The sequence below is a fragment of the Pimephales promelas genome, chromosome 11 (genome assembly GCF_988280905.1).
Source record: "Pimephales promelas chromosome 11, fPimPro1.hap1.1, whole genome shotgun sequence".
Taxonomy (NCBI): domain Eukaryota; kingdom Metazoa; phylum Chordata; class Actinopteri; order Cypriniformes; family Leuciscidae; genus Pimephales; species Pimephales promelas.
The window spans coordinates 22,974,788-22,990,737 of record NC_142779.1 but is presented as its reverse complement, the minus strand read 5'-3'; the positions used below and the strand labels follow the sequence as shown (position 1 = coordinate 22,990,737).

The 15,950-nt window shown below is 37.4% G+C and overlaps 1 protein-coding gene across 1 annotated transcript in view; it reads left to right on the top strand.

Moving 5' to 3' along the window:
* Nucleotides 1-15,950, top strand: part of lmbrd1 (LMBR1 domain containing 1) — a 114,925-nt gene that overhangs the window by 41,912 nt on the left and 57,063 nt on the right. Inside the window, exons 5-7 of the mRNA XM_039651754.2 lie at nt 3,210-3,277; nt 8,537-8,625; nt 14,725-14,798. Of these exons, the coding sequence (XP_039507688.2) occupies nt 3,210-3,277; nt 8,537-8,625; nt 14,725-14,798 (231 nt within the window). The remainder of the gene's footprint in view (nt 1-3,209; nt 3,278-8,536; nt 8,626-14,724; nt 14,799-15,950) is intronic.

Here is a 15,950-nt window from a genome sequence, read left to right as displayed (position 1 = left end):
ACACTGATGGCAGTTCATTTATAAAAAACCCAGTGAGTTCAGTTTACCCTCACTCCATCTGCAAGAGGCTTAACTGCAGTGAGGTGATAAAGTGGCAAAAAATATATCCTTCTCACTGTAATGCTGCTCACTTCAAATATCAAAATATTTTCTCTAAGGATGCCACAGTGATGTGCAACATTACATGCTGAGGAGCTTCTTCAATCTTTACACTCCTTAGAAACAACCAAAAGTGGCTGCAGTTAGATTTAGGGTTGCCAACTTTCTGATTTGGTAATAAGGAACGTTGGGGAATGAAAGTGGAGAAAAGGACCCTTGAAATTCCGTCGCACGGAAGAAATGACCCCTGAAATTCATACGTTATAGCATATTATAATGCCACTTATTTGGCTTATATTTATAGAATAGCAAAGTATGCTTAATCAATGACTGTACCACATAGGCTAGTTATATAAAGGCTATCATGATAATTTTGCCAACAATGAACCATGGATTTTTTTTAGTTTATTGTTTTTATTATTTTTAATTTCAACAAATAAAATGTATAACATTCAAAACTCATCAGCTTAGTCTATGTTTACACGGAAACGATTCTGAAGAAAAAAGCAAAAGTGGCGTTGCGTTTTATTCTGCGTTTAGACGAGCGTTTTGTGTGGGAAATCCACGTTCAAACAGTGACGCAAAAGTGTGTGAAATTCAATGTAGTATGCACTTCAGGCGGCTAGGAGTGCATACTACAACAACACCAAGTCTACGCGCCTGCGTACAACCTTCACTGTCAAGCAGACTTTTGCGTTTTTACCGTTTACACGGGAATGCGGCGGTGGAATGTTTTTAAGATTTCCACTCTGGAGGGTGGTTTCACTTTTTTGTGTTTTTAAGCCTCAAACACACCTTCGCCGTGTAAACGAAAGGCACATCCGCTAAAATATTTTTACGTTTTCACCCGCGAGCGTTCTCGTGTAAACAAGGCCTTAGACTGCATTTGAAGAAAAATAAACACAGCAGTTTTCTGTTGCCTTGTGCAAACTTATTCAATAGAATTAGACTTCTAGAATGTTCTTTCAAGTGCAAAAAATTATATTTTAAATTTAGTATTTTTTCTTATCATACCCTACAAATGTTTTCGGAAATTCCTTTTCCTCGATTTAGTGAAGCCTACATGTAAAATGCATTTGTAGCTGCACAGCCGTGTATATATCTCTGCTGCATATTTCTATGCCGTCTGGCTCGCTCATAGGCTGCATTGCGGCAACTGAAGTGCACATCCAATGGCGCGGGCGCCTCTGACATGCGACCAATGAGACAACTCTCTATGTCATTACACATCAGAGCCCACCAAGGGGGCGCCAAGTCCCCGAATTTTCCACTATAGCAGGTCTTCGTTCATTCATAGTCTGTCTGACATATATTAGAAGATGTGTCTGTTTTGTATTTGCACTGAGTTGATTCTCAAAAATACGGAACAAAGTGCGTTCCGATCAGTTCAATACGGAACAAGGCGAAACCACCTTAACGCTACATTGTTCTTAAGTTACACCTTAAGCTGTACCTTATCGTTAATACGTGTTTTACGAAATGTTCTTAGTTAAGTATACCTTCTGTAAGTCATACGTTCGGAAGGTTGGTCTGGAGCACACTTAGCGATACCTTATCACTGTTGGCAGTTCACTTCGCTAGTGGGCGCCACTGCAAAAATCTCAGTCTATACGAATATTATTTTAAATTGAATACACCCAGTGTTCAATTAGGCTAATTCAAGTGTTTTCATGCAAATAATAAAATTGTCATCACACTGATTGTTGTTAGCTTTGTAATTATATTATCCAAAGGTACATCAGCTGGCAAACCATTCGAAAGTAAAGGCTTATTCGTCTATTTAAAGAGAATGACTGCGGTGGGGAATTTGGTCAAACTATGGCAGCGATACTGCGAATAGTTGTGCTAAATCAAAGATGGCGCCGTCCATTTTCATGGCAATGCGTTCCCAGGTATTTTCGTTTTCGTTGGACACAGTTGTCCGAAAACTCGAAAAAGAATATCTTTGTGGAGTGCCACCTCATCTAAAAGAATGTTCATTTCAGTTGGGTTAAAGCTGGGGGCTCTCGTCTTTCTTTCTTTTTTCTCCGCCATAGCTATTGATTAAATGTTTCGCGTGTTATTGAGTAGGTCATCCAATCACAGAAAATGTTTATTTACGCCAATAATGTGATGCAGCTGCTGGGCAATCAAGTAAATAAAGAAATAATTGCAAATATATTATGATAATATAAGTGGCCCTTTCTAATGCAGTAGTGGGTTAGTCGCATGACACGTTTGAGCAAAAGGTTGTGCGTTTCGCGCAATCTTTACGAAATTATATAAAATATCTAGGGTTTAATTTAGTTTGCAATTTGTAATTTTTTATTTTTTATAATATCCAATGAGTCCAAATACATGCAATTTCCACTACTTCAGAAGTGCTTCTTTTAAAAAGAACACCGCTTTCTCACATAACGAATAATAATTGATTCTCGAGCCATCGATATCAACAAAGTCAGCACCATCGCCACGGACAGCACTGGGTAACGTCACACGTAAGAATGTATATCTTAAGGGGCTTCCTGAGGCATGGTTCGAGGAACACACCTAGAAATGGTATACCTTCAGTTAAGTTATACCTTAAGAGTCTTCGTAGCGCGCTAAGAGACCACTTTATCGGGAAACTTAGCCCAAGACTTTTATGTGTCAAATACGGAAATATTCCGTATTATTTGGAACTGTTGGCAACCCTAGTTAGATTAGTTCAGAGATTAGTTCAGAAATTAAAAATGCAAAATTGTACCTGATATTTGTGTGTACAATGGAACATTTTTACTTATTCACAATGTTAATGTTAAAATGTTAATTGAGTCTCTCTGTGATGACACCTGTTTATGAGTGGCACAAAGTTGCTACCTATGTAGATCTAATTCTGTTCTTAATCTGGAACTGAAAGGTTCCATTTCAGTTAGGACACTGCATTAGCTCACTAGGTTTTGGAATAGAGCACAATGTCTCCATGAGTATAGTAATATAGAGAATGAACTAAGGAGACTGTGACTGTTAAGTGCTGCAAATATGTAATTCTATCCAGCCCAAAGGCCCTCTTTACATAAAGCATGATTTATTATGAATTGATAACTTTATGAATGTGGTTTGATAAACGTGTTTTTATTCTCTCATTACAGCAAGTGAAAAATGCACTGAAGTATACAATAGGATTTGTGATTGTGTGTTCAGCGCTGCTTTTGATTGGGTAAGTGCGCTTTGTGGGAATATAGTAGTCTTTGTGTGTTTGTGTGTGTGGAGAGGTCGATATGAGCTTTATTATATCATGCAGTCATCATCTTCAAGCTGTATTATCGGCTGTACAGAATGCTGTGAAAATGTGAAGCATTTTGTTGGACAAAACACCTATAAAAGTCCATGTAGATATTTTTAGTTTGAAATAACATGCAGTGGGCACATCAGTGCTGATACTATGACATTTCTGTGAGTTCTGGGTAATTTAGAATACAAAGAATACTCCAGCCAGATCATCAACTTTATCTTTAATTTTATATTTAATTTGTCTTTATATTATTAATCAACTTAGATTGGCACATCAATTCTAGCCACAGACTAAAACCAATATATTTCACTTTAAAGATAAGTCAGATATGCCCAGTTTAGTTCTAAAGAGCTCAAAATCTATATTAAAGTATGTTAAAGTCAACATTAACTTATTATTAGCCTATTTACTTTCTGATGCAGATTCCTGGTGTTATTGTGTATGATTTCTCAGTGTGGGTTATCATTACAAATATAAATGTTAGACCTTGTAATATTTGTAGTCTTTTGTTTCTCCGCTTCTGATAGTTCTGACGTCAGATTTCCCCAAATGTTCAACTCTTCCATTGGTACACTACCGTTTAAAACTGTTTTTTTTTTCTTTCTCTCTTTTTTTTTTATTATTATTACTTTTTATTTCAGAAAGTATGCATTAAATTCACACAAACTGACAGTAATGGAATTCCTAATTTTACAAAAGATTTCTATTTGCCGAAATTATTTATTTATTTTCTTCAGTTTCCTCAAATAAAAGAATAAAATCGAATTACTTGGCACCTTTAAACCTGAAGATTGTCACGACCTTGGATGTTTTTTTTTTTTTTGTCAAGCTATGTAACAATTTTAGTCCAATGGTTAACTGAACTAAAAACCACCATTCAGTCTAAATGTGTAAACATACATGGTTGTGGCTTTGTCCCATTTAACCTCGAGTTTATACTTTTTGTTCTCAGCAGTGCTCGTGCAGCATAAACATAATGGATTTTCTTTGCCGCTGCAAGAATAACACGTCTGCTCACCAGGTCATATAATTTAATGTGCTCTCAACCATTAAATAGTGTTCCTGTGGGGCGGGATACCTTCATCACACCTTCATGTCGTATAGACCCAGTGGGATGGGTTACTTTGATCGCAGAATGGGAAGAGGGACATGCCGTGGACCAAATTTAAAAGTGCGGATGGCACTTTGGACAGAAGCAATTTGGTGTTCATTTTACCTTTTGAACCAGTGCGGTGTTTTACCAGGAGTATTGTGTCTCAGGGTTCCTGATGGGGAGGACATGATGGCTTTTTCCGTCGTCTTTTTTTCTCAGGGTGAAACGCAAAGATCCTGTGTTTGAGATTGTTCATTTGGAGTGTGACTTCTTTTTGTTTGCCTGTTCTGATTGGTCTGCGGTAAGGATGGGACTTATAAATGGAGAACTGACCCTTCCCACCCTCTGTAGTCCAATGCACACGCTCACACCCATGGGGATGTCTCGAGAGCTCTAAGTGCACTCTATCAATGCCGTGCGTGGTCTACTCTAAACTCTAGACACATGTGGACCTGGTGCGTGTCTGTGAAGTCCACGAGACCATATAGTGTCCCATTTGTCATTTTAGGTTACAGAAACTTGCTCTTGAGGACATTTGAGACAAATCCTTAGTCAACTGAGTGTATTTGGCTTAATAGTCTGCAAAAGTTGCTTAATGATTTAGTTGTGACCTTTTAAGTTAACATCTAATGCAATATAATGTAATATTAATATTTACAAATGTTATTCTAACTGGCAGTGTAAAGTTTAAAGGGAGAGTTCATCCAAAAATAAAATGCTGTCATCATTTACCCTGATCATTCATTCCAAACCCCTAATATATATTTAATGAATCATCTGAGGTTTTTGTTCTTCCATTGAAATTTCATGCAACCAAATCAAGGCTTCCTAAAAGTAATCCATATGAATGGAGATACAGTCACTTTATATGATGAACAGTTCTAATTTAGGCTTTTATTCACAAATATTTTGCAAGCTTATGTACAAGAACCAGTGAGGTTTGTTCTAGTATGTGACGCATGTTACGCTTCTGTTTACCGTATTTGATGCACTCTGTGTATGTGCTTTTATCATAAAAAAAGTCAAATAAACCCCTAAATTAATTCTATTCATAAAAAGCGATCATATCTCTTCACAAGACTTGGATTAAACTGCTTGATTGATATTAATTATTTTTCAGACACCTTTATGACCTTTTTGGATCTTCAAAGGTTTGATTGCATGATAATGAATTGCATTGAAACCTCTCAGGTTTATACAATTATTCTAATTTGTGTTGCAAAGATGAACGCAAGAATTTACATGTTGGTGCGACATGAGAGTGAGTAATGACAGAATTTTGTTGCTTACATAGTATTTTGGACTATAATTAATGATGACAAACAACAGAGAAACTGGATACAGAGGTCAGATATGTGAACCATTGCATAAACCCTCACGGAGTCCTTGGTCGATTTATGAAACTGCATCTTGCTGTACGTACAGTTTACAATGTAATTTACTGACACCACCAAAAAGATGACATTTTCATGCACGACGCAGCTTTTCTGAAGTGACATGTCATATGAGCTCACTCAGATAATGCCAGTGATGCTGAATGATGGCTGCATTTAAATTGACCCTATTTTGCAACCATTTGCAACTTTTGTGATTTAAATACGGCTCTTTTAGTTGCTGACTGGATTTTAACAGGTATTATGTGTTATTTATTTTGTGTCGTATAGTTTGATAGTAATTTTAACTGCAATGTGATAAACATTTTACATCTTATATTGCTGCTTGGATATCCAGACAAACTTTAAAAATGGGGATGGGAATGATAATATAAGTTATTATTCTTATTATGTGGAAAATTTATCATATAAATATAATTATACTGTGTACATCGTGATTTATTATGTAAGTAATAAGGTCCGAGTGGCTCCGCTTTGCGTCGTGCCTAACAACGCCCTTCAGCCATTACTTATTCACGATATAGCACTTGCCTCGAGTACCTTATTGCTTTTATAAAATGGTTACCACACAATAAAAATGTCAAAGTAAAAAAAAAAAAAAAATGTATTAGTGCAACTTCCATGAAGTAAAATCGATAGAAGCAACAACGTTCCAAACTTCCAATGTGTAATATGCATGAAAGCTCAAATAAAAACAACATTATGAACTGCAGTGTTGCGCATTGATAAATAGAACCGTTGGCTGAAGTGGTTATAGTCATGTTCATGAATCAAGCTATTAACCAATCAGATCACAGCTATTGACCAATCAGAATCATGGATTGGAGCTAACCGTTTTATTTATAACAGCTGAAGGTACTTATTCACGATACAGCACAGCCTCTCGTACCTTATTGCTTACATATATATATATATATATATATATAAATAAATATATATATATATATATATATATATAAGGTATATGTAGCTAATAAGTATAAGGTATAATTGATGGGCATAGAGAGTTGATGGTATACAAACTAAAACTGAAACTTACTGAAAACGTTAAAACTTGTGGGTTTTAGTTTATTTTTTTAGAGCAGCTGTTGCCTGAGGTATTTGATTATGCAATCTCATCTTGTGAGTGTTCTCCTCATTGGAGAGGACTTACTTTCTTAGTGTTGCATGTTTTTGCTCAGAATGTTAGCATACTGTGTCATCGGTTTCTTTTAAAGCTCACGGCGATATGAGCTGAGTACATGATCTCTACACGATAGTTCACAGTACTCGTGTCGTCAGCCAGTTATAAGTATACATACATATACTGTACAAGAAAACAATTTGCCTTTTGGATAAAGCCAAGGTGCACTAACTCCACTTAAAGGCGCTCTATGCCATTTTTACCCTACTAAAGCATAAAAATACCATGTTTGCAGAGATTTAGAAACAAAGTACATATAATTGTGTCTCTGTAAAACGATGCTACAGCCATTTATTCTACATGAAAATGTGCATTCCTTGTCGGAATGTCTGTTTTTGTTTAGTTCCTTTGAGATCCCGCCCCTCGGTCAATTTACCCAATAGTATTTCGACACCCCTGGTTGCAAAAAAAAAAACCCTGGAAGTCAGCACATAAACTGGATCAGAGATCACAAATCCTACTTGACCTAAAAAGCCTCAGCAATAAAATCATATTGCTCTATATTACACTAATAAAGTTGGCAGGAAAAAAAAAAATAAATCCTCTCCAATATTTTGAATTTGGACTTTAATTCCCAGTTCAACCTCTGGTTGTCAATTTTGTATAATGCACATTTAAAGCTTATAATACATTTGTTGAAATCTTGCCTAATCATGCTTTTTCCCCCCATGATAAATCATGTATATTATTGATATTTAGAAATTTAACTTTCATTGGATGTGCCCTCACAACTAACCCAAAATAACAGAGTTTTTTTTGGAAACAAAAATATCAAAACTATCATGTATTCATTTTTATTTTTATTTTATAAAATTCCATATTATTCTATTCTATTTGATTTGATCATTTCAGTCTGTGTTGGCCATCGTTTCTTTCTTCTCAACACAAAATATATTTGAAAGAATATGGCTAACCAAACAGGTGTGGAACAACTTGAGGGTAAAGTTCTGTCATGAAACTCTTTGAAGGCTAATAGGTCCTTTAACTCAACCTGCTTCTGCTTGCAATCACATCATTCTCTATAAGGCACAGCAGATTGGTTACTGCTGTTTCAGTAGCCAATGAGCTTGCATGCTCAACCTTCAAATACTTGGTTATCATTTACCTTAGCAGTGCAGTGTGCTTTCAGAAACCCCCCACCATCCCCAGCTCCACCTGTATAGATCTGCTACGGATCATTCATGTACACTATATTGTACAGCAGCAGCATGTCTTACTTGTCTCGTACTTGCTCCTCAGCAGCATCATATCAGGTCTATTCCACCAAAACCAAACATATCATACACATTACCATGCCAAAGAGAACTCATGACAGAACTATCCCTTTAAGTCACAGTGTGTATGTGGATACTGTTGTTTTTGAAAGTGATATATTATTGTTAAATATTATTTTACAGCCTTATGCTCACCAAGAGACTTAAAAAAAAAAAAAAAAACCTGGCCAACCCACAACTTTTGAATGGTAGTGTATAAATAATGACATTATGATTGAGAAATATAAACCTGTGTTTCAGGACGTTTGTTCCCTTGGAATCTCCACCCAACCAGAACTCGACTCAGTGGGAGAAGGTGCAGTATCTGTTCGAGGAGCTGGGCAGTAGCCGTAAGTACCGGAAACGCCTCTTTGAATGAAATTGCAGCTCAGTTTTACTGACACATGCAAAGAAAACAGCAAAAAAGCTTTATTGAAGCCTTTCGGGGGCCACAACACCGAAACGACAGGTGCTTTTTAGAGAGAGACGGATGCTGCCGAGCCACGACTAGAGGTGATGTGTGGGTTTGGCAGCATTGACATTTAGCCTCGTCAATGTCAACAGACCTCATTGTGCTTCCTAAATTTGCTGTCTTGAAAAAAAAAAGGAAAGGCCAGCTGCTTTTGACGTGTCAATCAAGGCTTCCATTTGAAGCAGGAGTGGCAGGCACATATTTGCACCTGCAGTTACAATATATGTGATTCTGTATGACCATTTACATTCACCTCTTTTTTTTTTCTCAGTCTGCTTTCATGCAGACTGCTGGGTTATTTCTAAAATTCAAACTTAGCTAGTTGCCAAGGCAACATTTCTAATTTCCATTCAGTTTAGCTAAAATAACTCAAACAAAAATGAAAACTAAAAATGAATAAAAACTATATTGACATAAAAAAGCACACAAAATTACTAACACTTTAAAATAAAAAATAAATAAAGACCAAAACAAAACTGTGACAAAAACTACAATGGAATATCAATGATACTAAAACAACTTAACAAAATTACATTGGCGCTTTCACTCTGGTGAGGACGAGGGATCATTCCTTTTAAAAAAAAAAACAACAACTTTTTTTTAACATGTTTCTCATTTCTCTTAGCTGTAGTAGTTTCCATTTTTGAATATTTTAGTGTCAATGTTCTCCAGAGCCTTTCGTTCAATCCTATCTTATTCTAAAGGCTATGTGAAGGTCGCATAACAAGTCACAAGTCATGTTTTTGTGCCAAGGTTTGTTTTGCTCCAAGAAAGCAAGTGTGAGACATCATGGTGTTCTTTCAGAGATGTTCCCTTGTTAGGTTGGGTCTTGACTTTTGCTATACCCTCCCTTGAAGACCCTCAAGCTGGCAGGAATGATGCCACTAAAAAAAAAAAAAAAAAAAAAAAACAGCCTAATCCAATAGCCTGGAGTAAATCTGTGGCTTTTTGAGACAGTGCCTGATTCCTCTGAGGGGGTCTTAGAGCTGTCATTGCCCTTTCCTAGCAGCCCTTGCCTAATGAATAGAAATCAAGCAAAAAAAAATAAGGAAGGAAAAAAATGACTTTTTGGAAGGAACATCAGAAAAAGGCCCCTGTTGAAACAGGCTTGTTTGTCAAAATCTGCAGCAGAGGTTGATGGTCTTGGTACCCTGCTCCTCATCCCCACTCCACATGCGAAATGAATAACTAGCAGACCCCTTGTGTTTGATAAGCAGGGTTATGATGTCCCTGAAAAGCCTGGATTCCCGAATGAGCATCTTGATCCAAGGTAGGACAAGTTGACAAGTTCAACCAAGCGTCATCCTGAGTCTGCAATTCCGATTCCGCAGATATGTGGCGGTTTTGTTGCCGGTTCCCCTGAGTGAAATAGATGTAAAATGTAACCTGAATGCAATAGCCAATTCCCCATTAGCAGGTATGAATCAGGCGAGAGAGCGAGGGAGCGTGCAGAAGGGTAGACAGCTGGAGATTTGATCTTATCACAGACATAGGCTTGGAAAAAGTCTCCTCTTAATTATGCAGCAGAGACCCAAACCCAGAATCCACTCAGACAGCTCTTGTTCTCTGATTTACCCTCCCGCTGAGCTTAATGTGTTTCACGGAGATTCACATTTCATATTGAAGCTTGCGTGACGTAGTGTGACGAAAAGGCATCCGGCGTCAGCTATGCTGAATCTAATTTGGTGACATCATTTTTCATACATAGAGCTAGTCTGTAATGATAGCCAGAATATATATATATATATATATATATATATATATATATACTATTTCATTTATTTTAATCTTTGAAAATATTCATTTAAAACATCTCAAAATATATCAGTTTTTCATACTGTACATTATAATGCTGTAATGCATAAATTAACTTGTAGCTTAAAAAATGATTGACTTATTTTTTACTTTTATCTGTTTATTCATTTAGACTGGATTGTCTAACATTTAAATGAATATAATTGGTTTATTCTTTATTGGCTGATAACAGTCAGAATTTTAAGATTGGTGCCTTGCTTTTTTTCAAGAGTTGCTACATATTATATAGATCTAGCATATGGCTATGTTCAAACCTTTTAAGCTTTAAAGGGGTGATGCTTTTGACATCTAAGAGGTCATCATATTATAAGAATATCCTGTAAGTTTCAGAACTTAAATCAGCCTTGTTAGTCCAATAAAAGCTTTTATTGACACCAGCCTCAGGCCCCATCCACACCACTGTGTTTTCGTTTAAAAACGGAGACCTTTTGCTACGTTTGCACCTCCCGTCCACACTAAAACGGGAAAAACGAAGACCTAAAACGGAGAACTTTAGAAACGCTGCAGCTGCGTTTTGCGTTTTGAATATCCGGAGGGCGTTTTAGTGTGGACGAGACAAAACGGAGAACTTCAGAAACGCTGACGCTTGGCTCTATGATTGGGTGTTATCAGTCATGACGTATCCCTTCCTGATTCGTCATTCACTGTTTACACCGGCACGCGCATGCCCAGTGTTGGTGAATGGTCACGTGATCCGCGTTTTCAGTCGTTTTAATGTGGACGGAGATCGTTTCTAATACGCAGATAAAACGCTGGTTTGGACCGAGATCGTATTCGTTTTAATTCTCCGTTTTTAAACGAAAACGCAGTAGTGTGGACGGGGCCTCAGCAAACGACTCGTGTCTGTAATGATGGTCAGTTTGTGCCATCTACTGTATATTGGATCTGGCAGGAATGGTGCAACACACAGACTCTGGGTCGAACATGTATGGGAGAATCATTCCAGTTGCCATTTTACAACATTGGAGGTTTTCAAAACAATTTCTTCCAATGCACTGACGAGTGAGTCGAAACTCATTATAATATGCAAAACTGTTATCCACTCACAGCAGTGGGCGTTTACTTCCATGTCTTCAGTGCGAGACGCCCATAAAAACCGAGGGTTTTTCAGATAGGCTCAAAACTAGGGTAGAAAATAGCCTATTACTTATTCCTTTGGATGTTTTGAATGCAAAAACCAAGCGAACATCATAAGTCGACCTCAGACAACAATATAATCAAATTTAAAAACCCAGTTCATGCCCCCTTTAAGATAAAATCTCTCTCAATCAAAGTAGTTTGCTCGATTTTTGTTTGGGAGCAGCGCGCGTTCTCTTTTTCAGTAATCCAGAATCTAGCGAATGGGTTAGCTTCTAGCAAGCTGCTTTCCATCTCCATGAGGTTATCATAGCAAGCTCATGTTGTGAATACCTCAGCTAAGAGCTCTTTAATATACTCTTCTCAGTGGCAGCGGTCTCCTTCGCGTGCATAAGCCCGAGGAGCTCCGTGCATGTCGAGATAAGGGCCTCCACTCTCTCCCGGTGCCGAGGAATCAGGCGCTAGAGCAGCTGTAGAGCCGCCGCAGATAACAAACAATATATTCTCTGTCCAATCCCTTAGAAAGTATTCAGCGGAAGCGACAGAAAACGCAGGTTCTCCTGCATTGTGAGAAGTTCATAAACAGAGCCGCTTTCCGTACCAAACACGAAAGCCATTGTCTCCGGCATCGCGCCTTCGCCACTTAACAAAAGCGGGGACATCACAAAGGGAAACACCTATTCAGATGTAAATGCTCATTTCAGCCATCAGACATCAAAGCGTCCCTTCTTTTTTATATTCTTCCGTTTGCTACATTAGGAAGCAGGAGTGTAATCATCTTCATTTCTTCTCGACGGCTTTTGTGTCTTGGGGCTTTTTTGTGTATGGAACGTGGTGGGTGGCGCGGCAAACAGTTCACTGACTTCATGTGGTTTGACAAAATGGAAAGAAGTCATTTCATGAGTGATGTAAAGCAGCTCCTGAGGAAAATAAACAGAGAGCAGTAGGTTGCATTCATTTGAGGTAGGCTGCAGGCAGAAGGGGGCTTTCTGGGCTCAGGGCTGCCAGGATGCTGTGTTTTGCTCCGCTGGGCCATAGCTCAGAACTAGAGGAAATGGGGGAATCACATGAGTTTGTGATTGTTCAATTCTCTCGCTCCCTATGACAGGTGGGATCCTAACAGGAAGTGCTGTGGCGGTCACTTCCCATAAATCTGCCTCAGCTGGCTTCAGATCTGACTGCTGGCATCGTGCCCTTTCCTCTTTTCATTCATTTTTACTCTCCCGGCTCCTTGTTTCATCCTGTATTTTGAGGACTGGTGATTCACAAAATGTCAGATGTACTTTGTTACCAGGTCCATACTAAAATATGAAAAATAAAGCAATTTCTTTTGAAACAAGCAGTCAAGCCATACAGGTGTGCGCCAGATAATTGATGGTAATAACCTGAAAGAGCTGAAAGATCTCTGCTTTGTTTTGTATTTCAGTTGGTGAGGCTTGTAGGCCAGCTTTTTTTGTCTTTTACAGCACATGTTATATATTATATTCAGCATGTAACAATTTAAGTTTGTACAACAACAGTCACGGACAAATTGATTTGTGATTCTTTTCAAATTAATTCACGTTGTTTTATTTGACATGTTATTGATTGTTTGTCCTTCCCTCAATTTCAGTTTGTTAACTATGGAAGCTTGTTTCCACCACTGAATAAAAAAAATAAATAAAATGAATAATTGTGACTTTTTATCTCACAATTCTAACTTTATAAATCACATTTGCAAGTTTATATCTTTCAATTCTGAATTTATTTCTCCGAATTGCGAGATAAAAAGTCCGAATTGCGAGATAAAAAGTCGGAATTACGATTAATAAAGTCAGAATTGCGTGATATCAAGTCAGAATTGCGTGTTATAAAGTCAGAATTGCGAGTTATAGTCAGAATTGTGAGATATAAAGGCAGAATTGCGATTTCTAAAGTCAGAATTGCGTGATATCAAGTCAGAATTGCGTGATATAAGGTCAGAATTGCTTGTTACAAAGTCAGAATTGCGAGTTATAGTCAGAATTGCGAGATATAAAGTCAGAATTGCGAGATAAAGTCAGAATTGGGTGATATAAAGTCGCAATTCTTAGAAAAAAAGACAGAAGTGCGACTTTTTATCTCACAATTCTGACTTTTTCTCACAATTGCGAGTTTACATCTCACAATTCTGACTTTATAACTCATAATTGCGAGTTTATGTGTCGAAATTCTGACATCTTTTCTCAGAATTGTGAGATATATACTCGCAATTGCGACTTATCTGGCCAATTCTAAGGGGAAAAAAAGACAACCCCCCCCCCCCCCCCAGAATAGTTTATATCTCGCAATTCTGACTTTATATCATGCATTTCTGACTTTATAACACACAATTGCGACTTTATATCTAGCAATTCTTACTTTATATCTCACAATTCTGACTTTATAACACACATTTGCGACTTTGTATCTATCAATTATTACTTTATATCTTGCAATCCTGACTTTATATCTCGCAATTCTGAGAAATAAAGTCAGAATTGCGAGAAGTAAACTCGCAATTGTGAGAAAAAAGCCAGAATTGTCAGATAAAAAGTCGCAATTACCTTTTATATTTTTCATTCTATGGCAGAAACAAGCTTCCATAGTTAACTTACAGCTGCACTTTTTTAAATACATGTGTGTATTTATTCTGTCCTCTTACAGATTATTTACCTTTTTCTAGCAATTTTTACTTAATTTAATCAAATTTACTTAAAGCTTAAACTTATACATTATTTTAAATCAAGCATGTTTAGTTGCATGTTAGGTTTGCTGTATTATCAAGAATTGTGAAATTTTATTGATATTGATATCGACTACAAAAAAAAAAAAGGAATAACTTTACTGAATGTCCTTTATATTTTCAACACTATTGACTATTCATTTTAGAGGTCAAAAACTTAGCTGACCTTTCAGTAACTATGTCAGGTTGAGAGAAATGATAGTGAGAGTGGAGAGAAGATGAGGTGCATTGAGAAATTTCCCTGGAGGAAAGGACTGCTCTGAATATCTGGCGTATGACCAAAACTTAACAGAGCTCTGCATTTGGCCCATGTCATAAATAAATTTCCCCTCTGTCTTGCAGATGGCCTGGCCGCCCTGTCGTTCTCCATCAGCTCGCTCACCTTGATTGGCATGCTGGCAGTGATCACATACACGGTAAGTGGCCAACAGAGAATTAGTTGAGGTGGGTGGTTACTTGTGCCCCATCGATTTTCATGTGCTCACGAGGGTTGTGCGAAGAGACTTTTAGAAATGGATGTTTCAGTCCACAATATAAGTGTCGTCACAATTTCATTCTGTTTTTTTATCTACAGTTTTACAGGTTGAAGTGTTTATTTTCTGTAGCACTTGTCACCACACTGGCAAATTGCACACACACACACACACACACACAAAAACACACTCCCCAAACCTGCTCCATTCATCATAGGTTGAATAAACAGATAATCCTACCTCTAACTCACACCATTGGTTGTACCAATGTTCCAGTGTCAGGTTGATTGGGAAGCTCAAACAAACAGCAATCTTTTAAAGGGATACTCCACTTTTTTGGAAATAGGCTTATTTTACAACTCCCCCAGAGTTAAACAGTTGAGTTTTACCGTTTCCGAATGTATCCAGGCGATTTTCTGATATTTAGAAGAATATCAGTAACCAGACCGTTTCTGGTCTCATTGACTTCCATAGTAGGAAAAAAATATATACTATGGAAGTCCATGAGACCAAAAACTGTCTGTTTACTGATATTCTTCTAAATATCAGAAAATCAGCTGAATACATTTGGAAACGGTAAAACCCAACTGTTTAACTCTGGGGGAGTGGTAAAATAAGCCTATTTCCAAAAAAAGTGGAGTATCCTTTTAACAATGTTATGGCAACTAGTAGTAGAAACTGATTATTGCATTTATAGGTTTCTCGTATGATAGAAAAGCCGCTTGTCTTTGATTGTAGTCATCCTGGATGATGAAGCGGCTCCTCAACATTAGAAATGTTTTGTGATTCTTGCGTTTTGGCCTGCAATCGCTCAAAATGACACGCTGTCATTTTTCACCAATGTGTGTGGACGTGTGCCTGAGACGTCAGTGTGATGTATATGCTCTGTTATCTCTCGCCTATTTATATATCTGAGCCTGAAGGCCATTAATAAACGCCCGTATTCTGATTCCTTCAGCATACTGTAGCTTTTCTATTCAGATAAGATAAATTGATTGTACTGTAACACTTGTTAATGTCATCCATTTTTCATCACCAGCATCATGAGTAACCGGGCTATGAGAATCTATGCTTTATCAGGGATTGAAATAAATG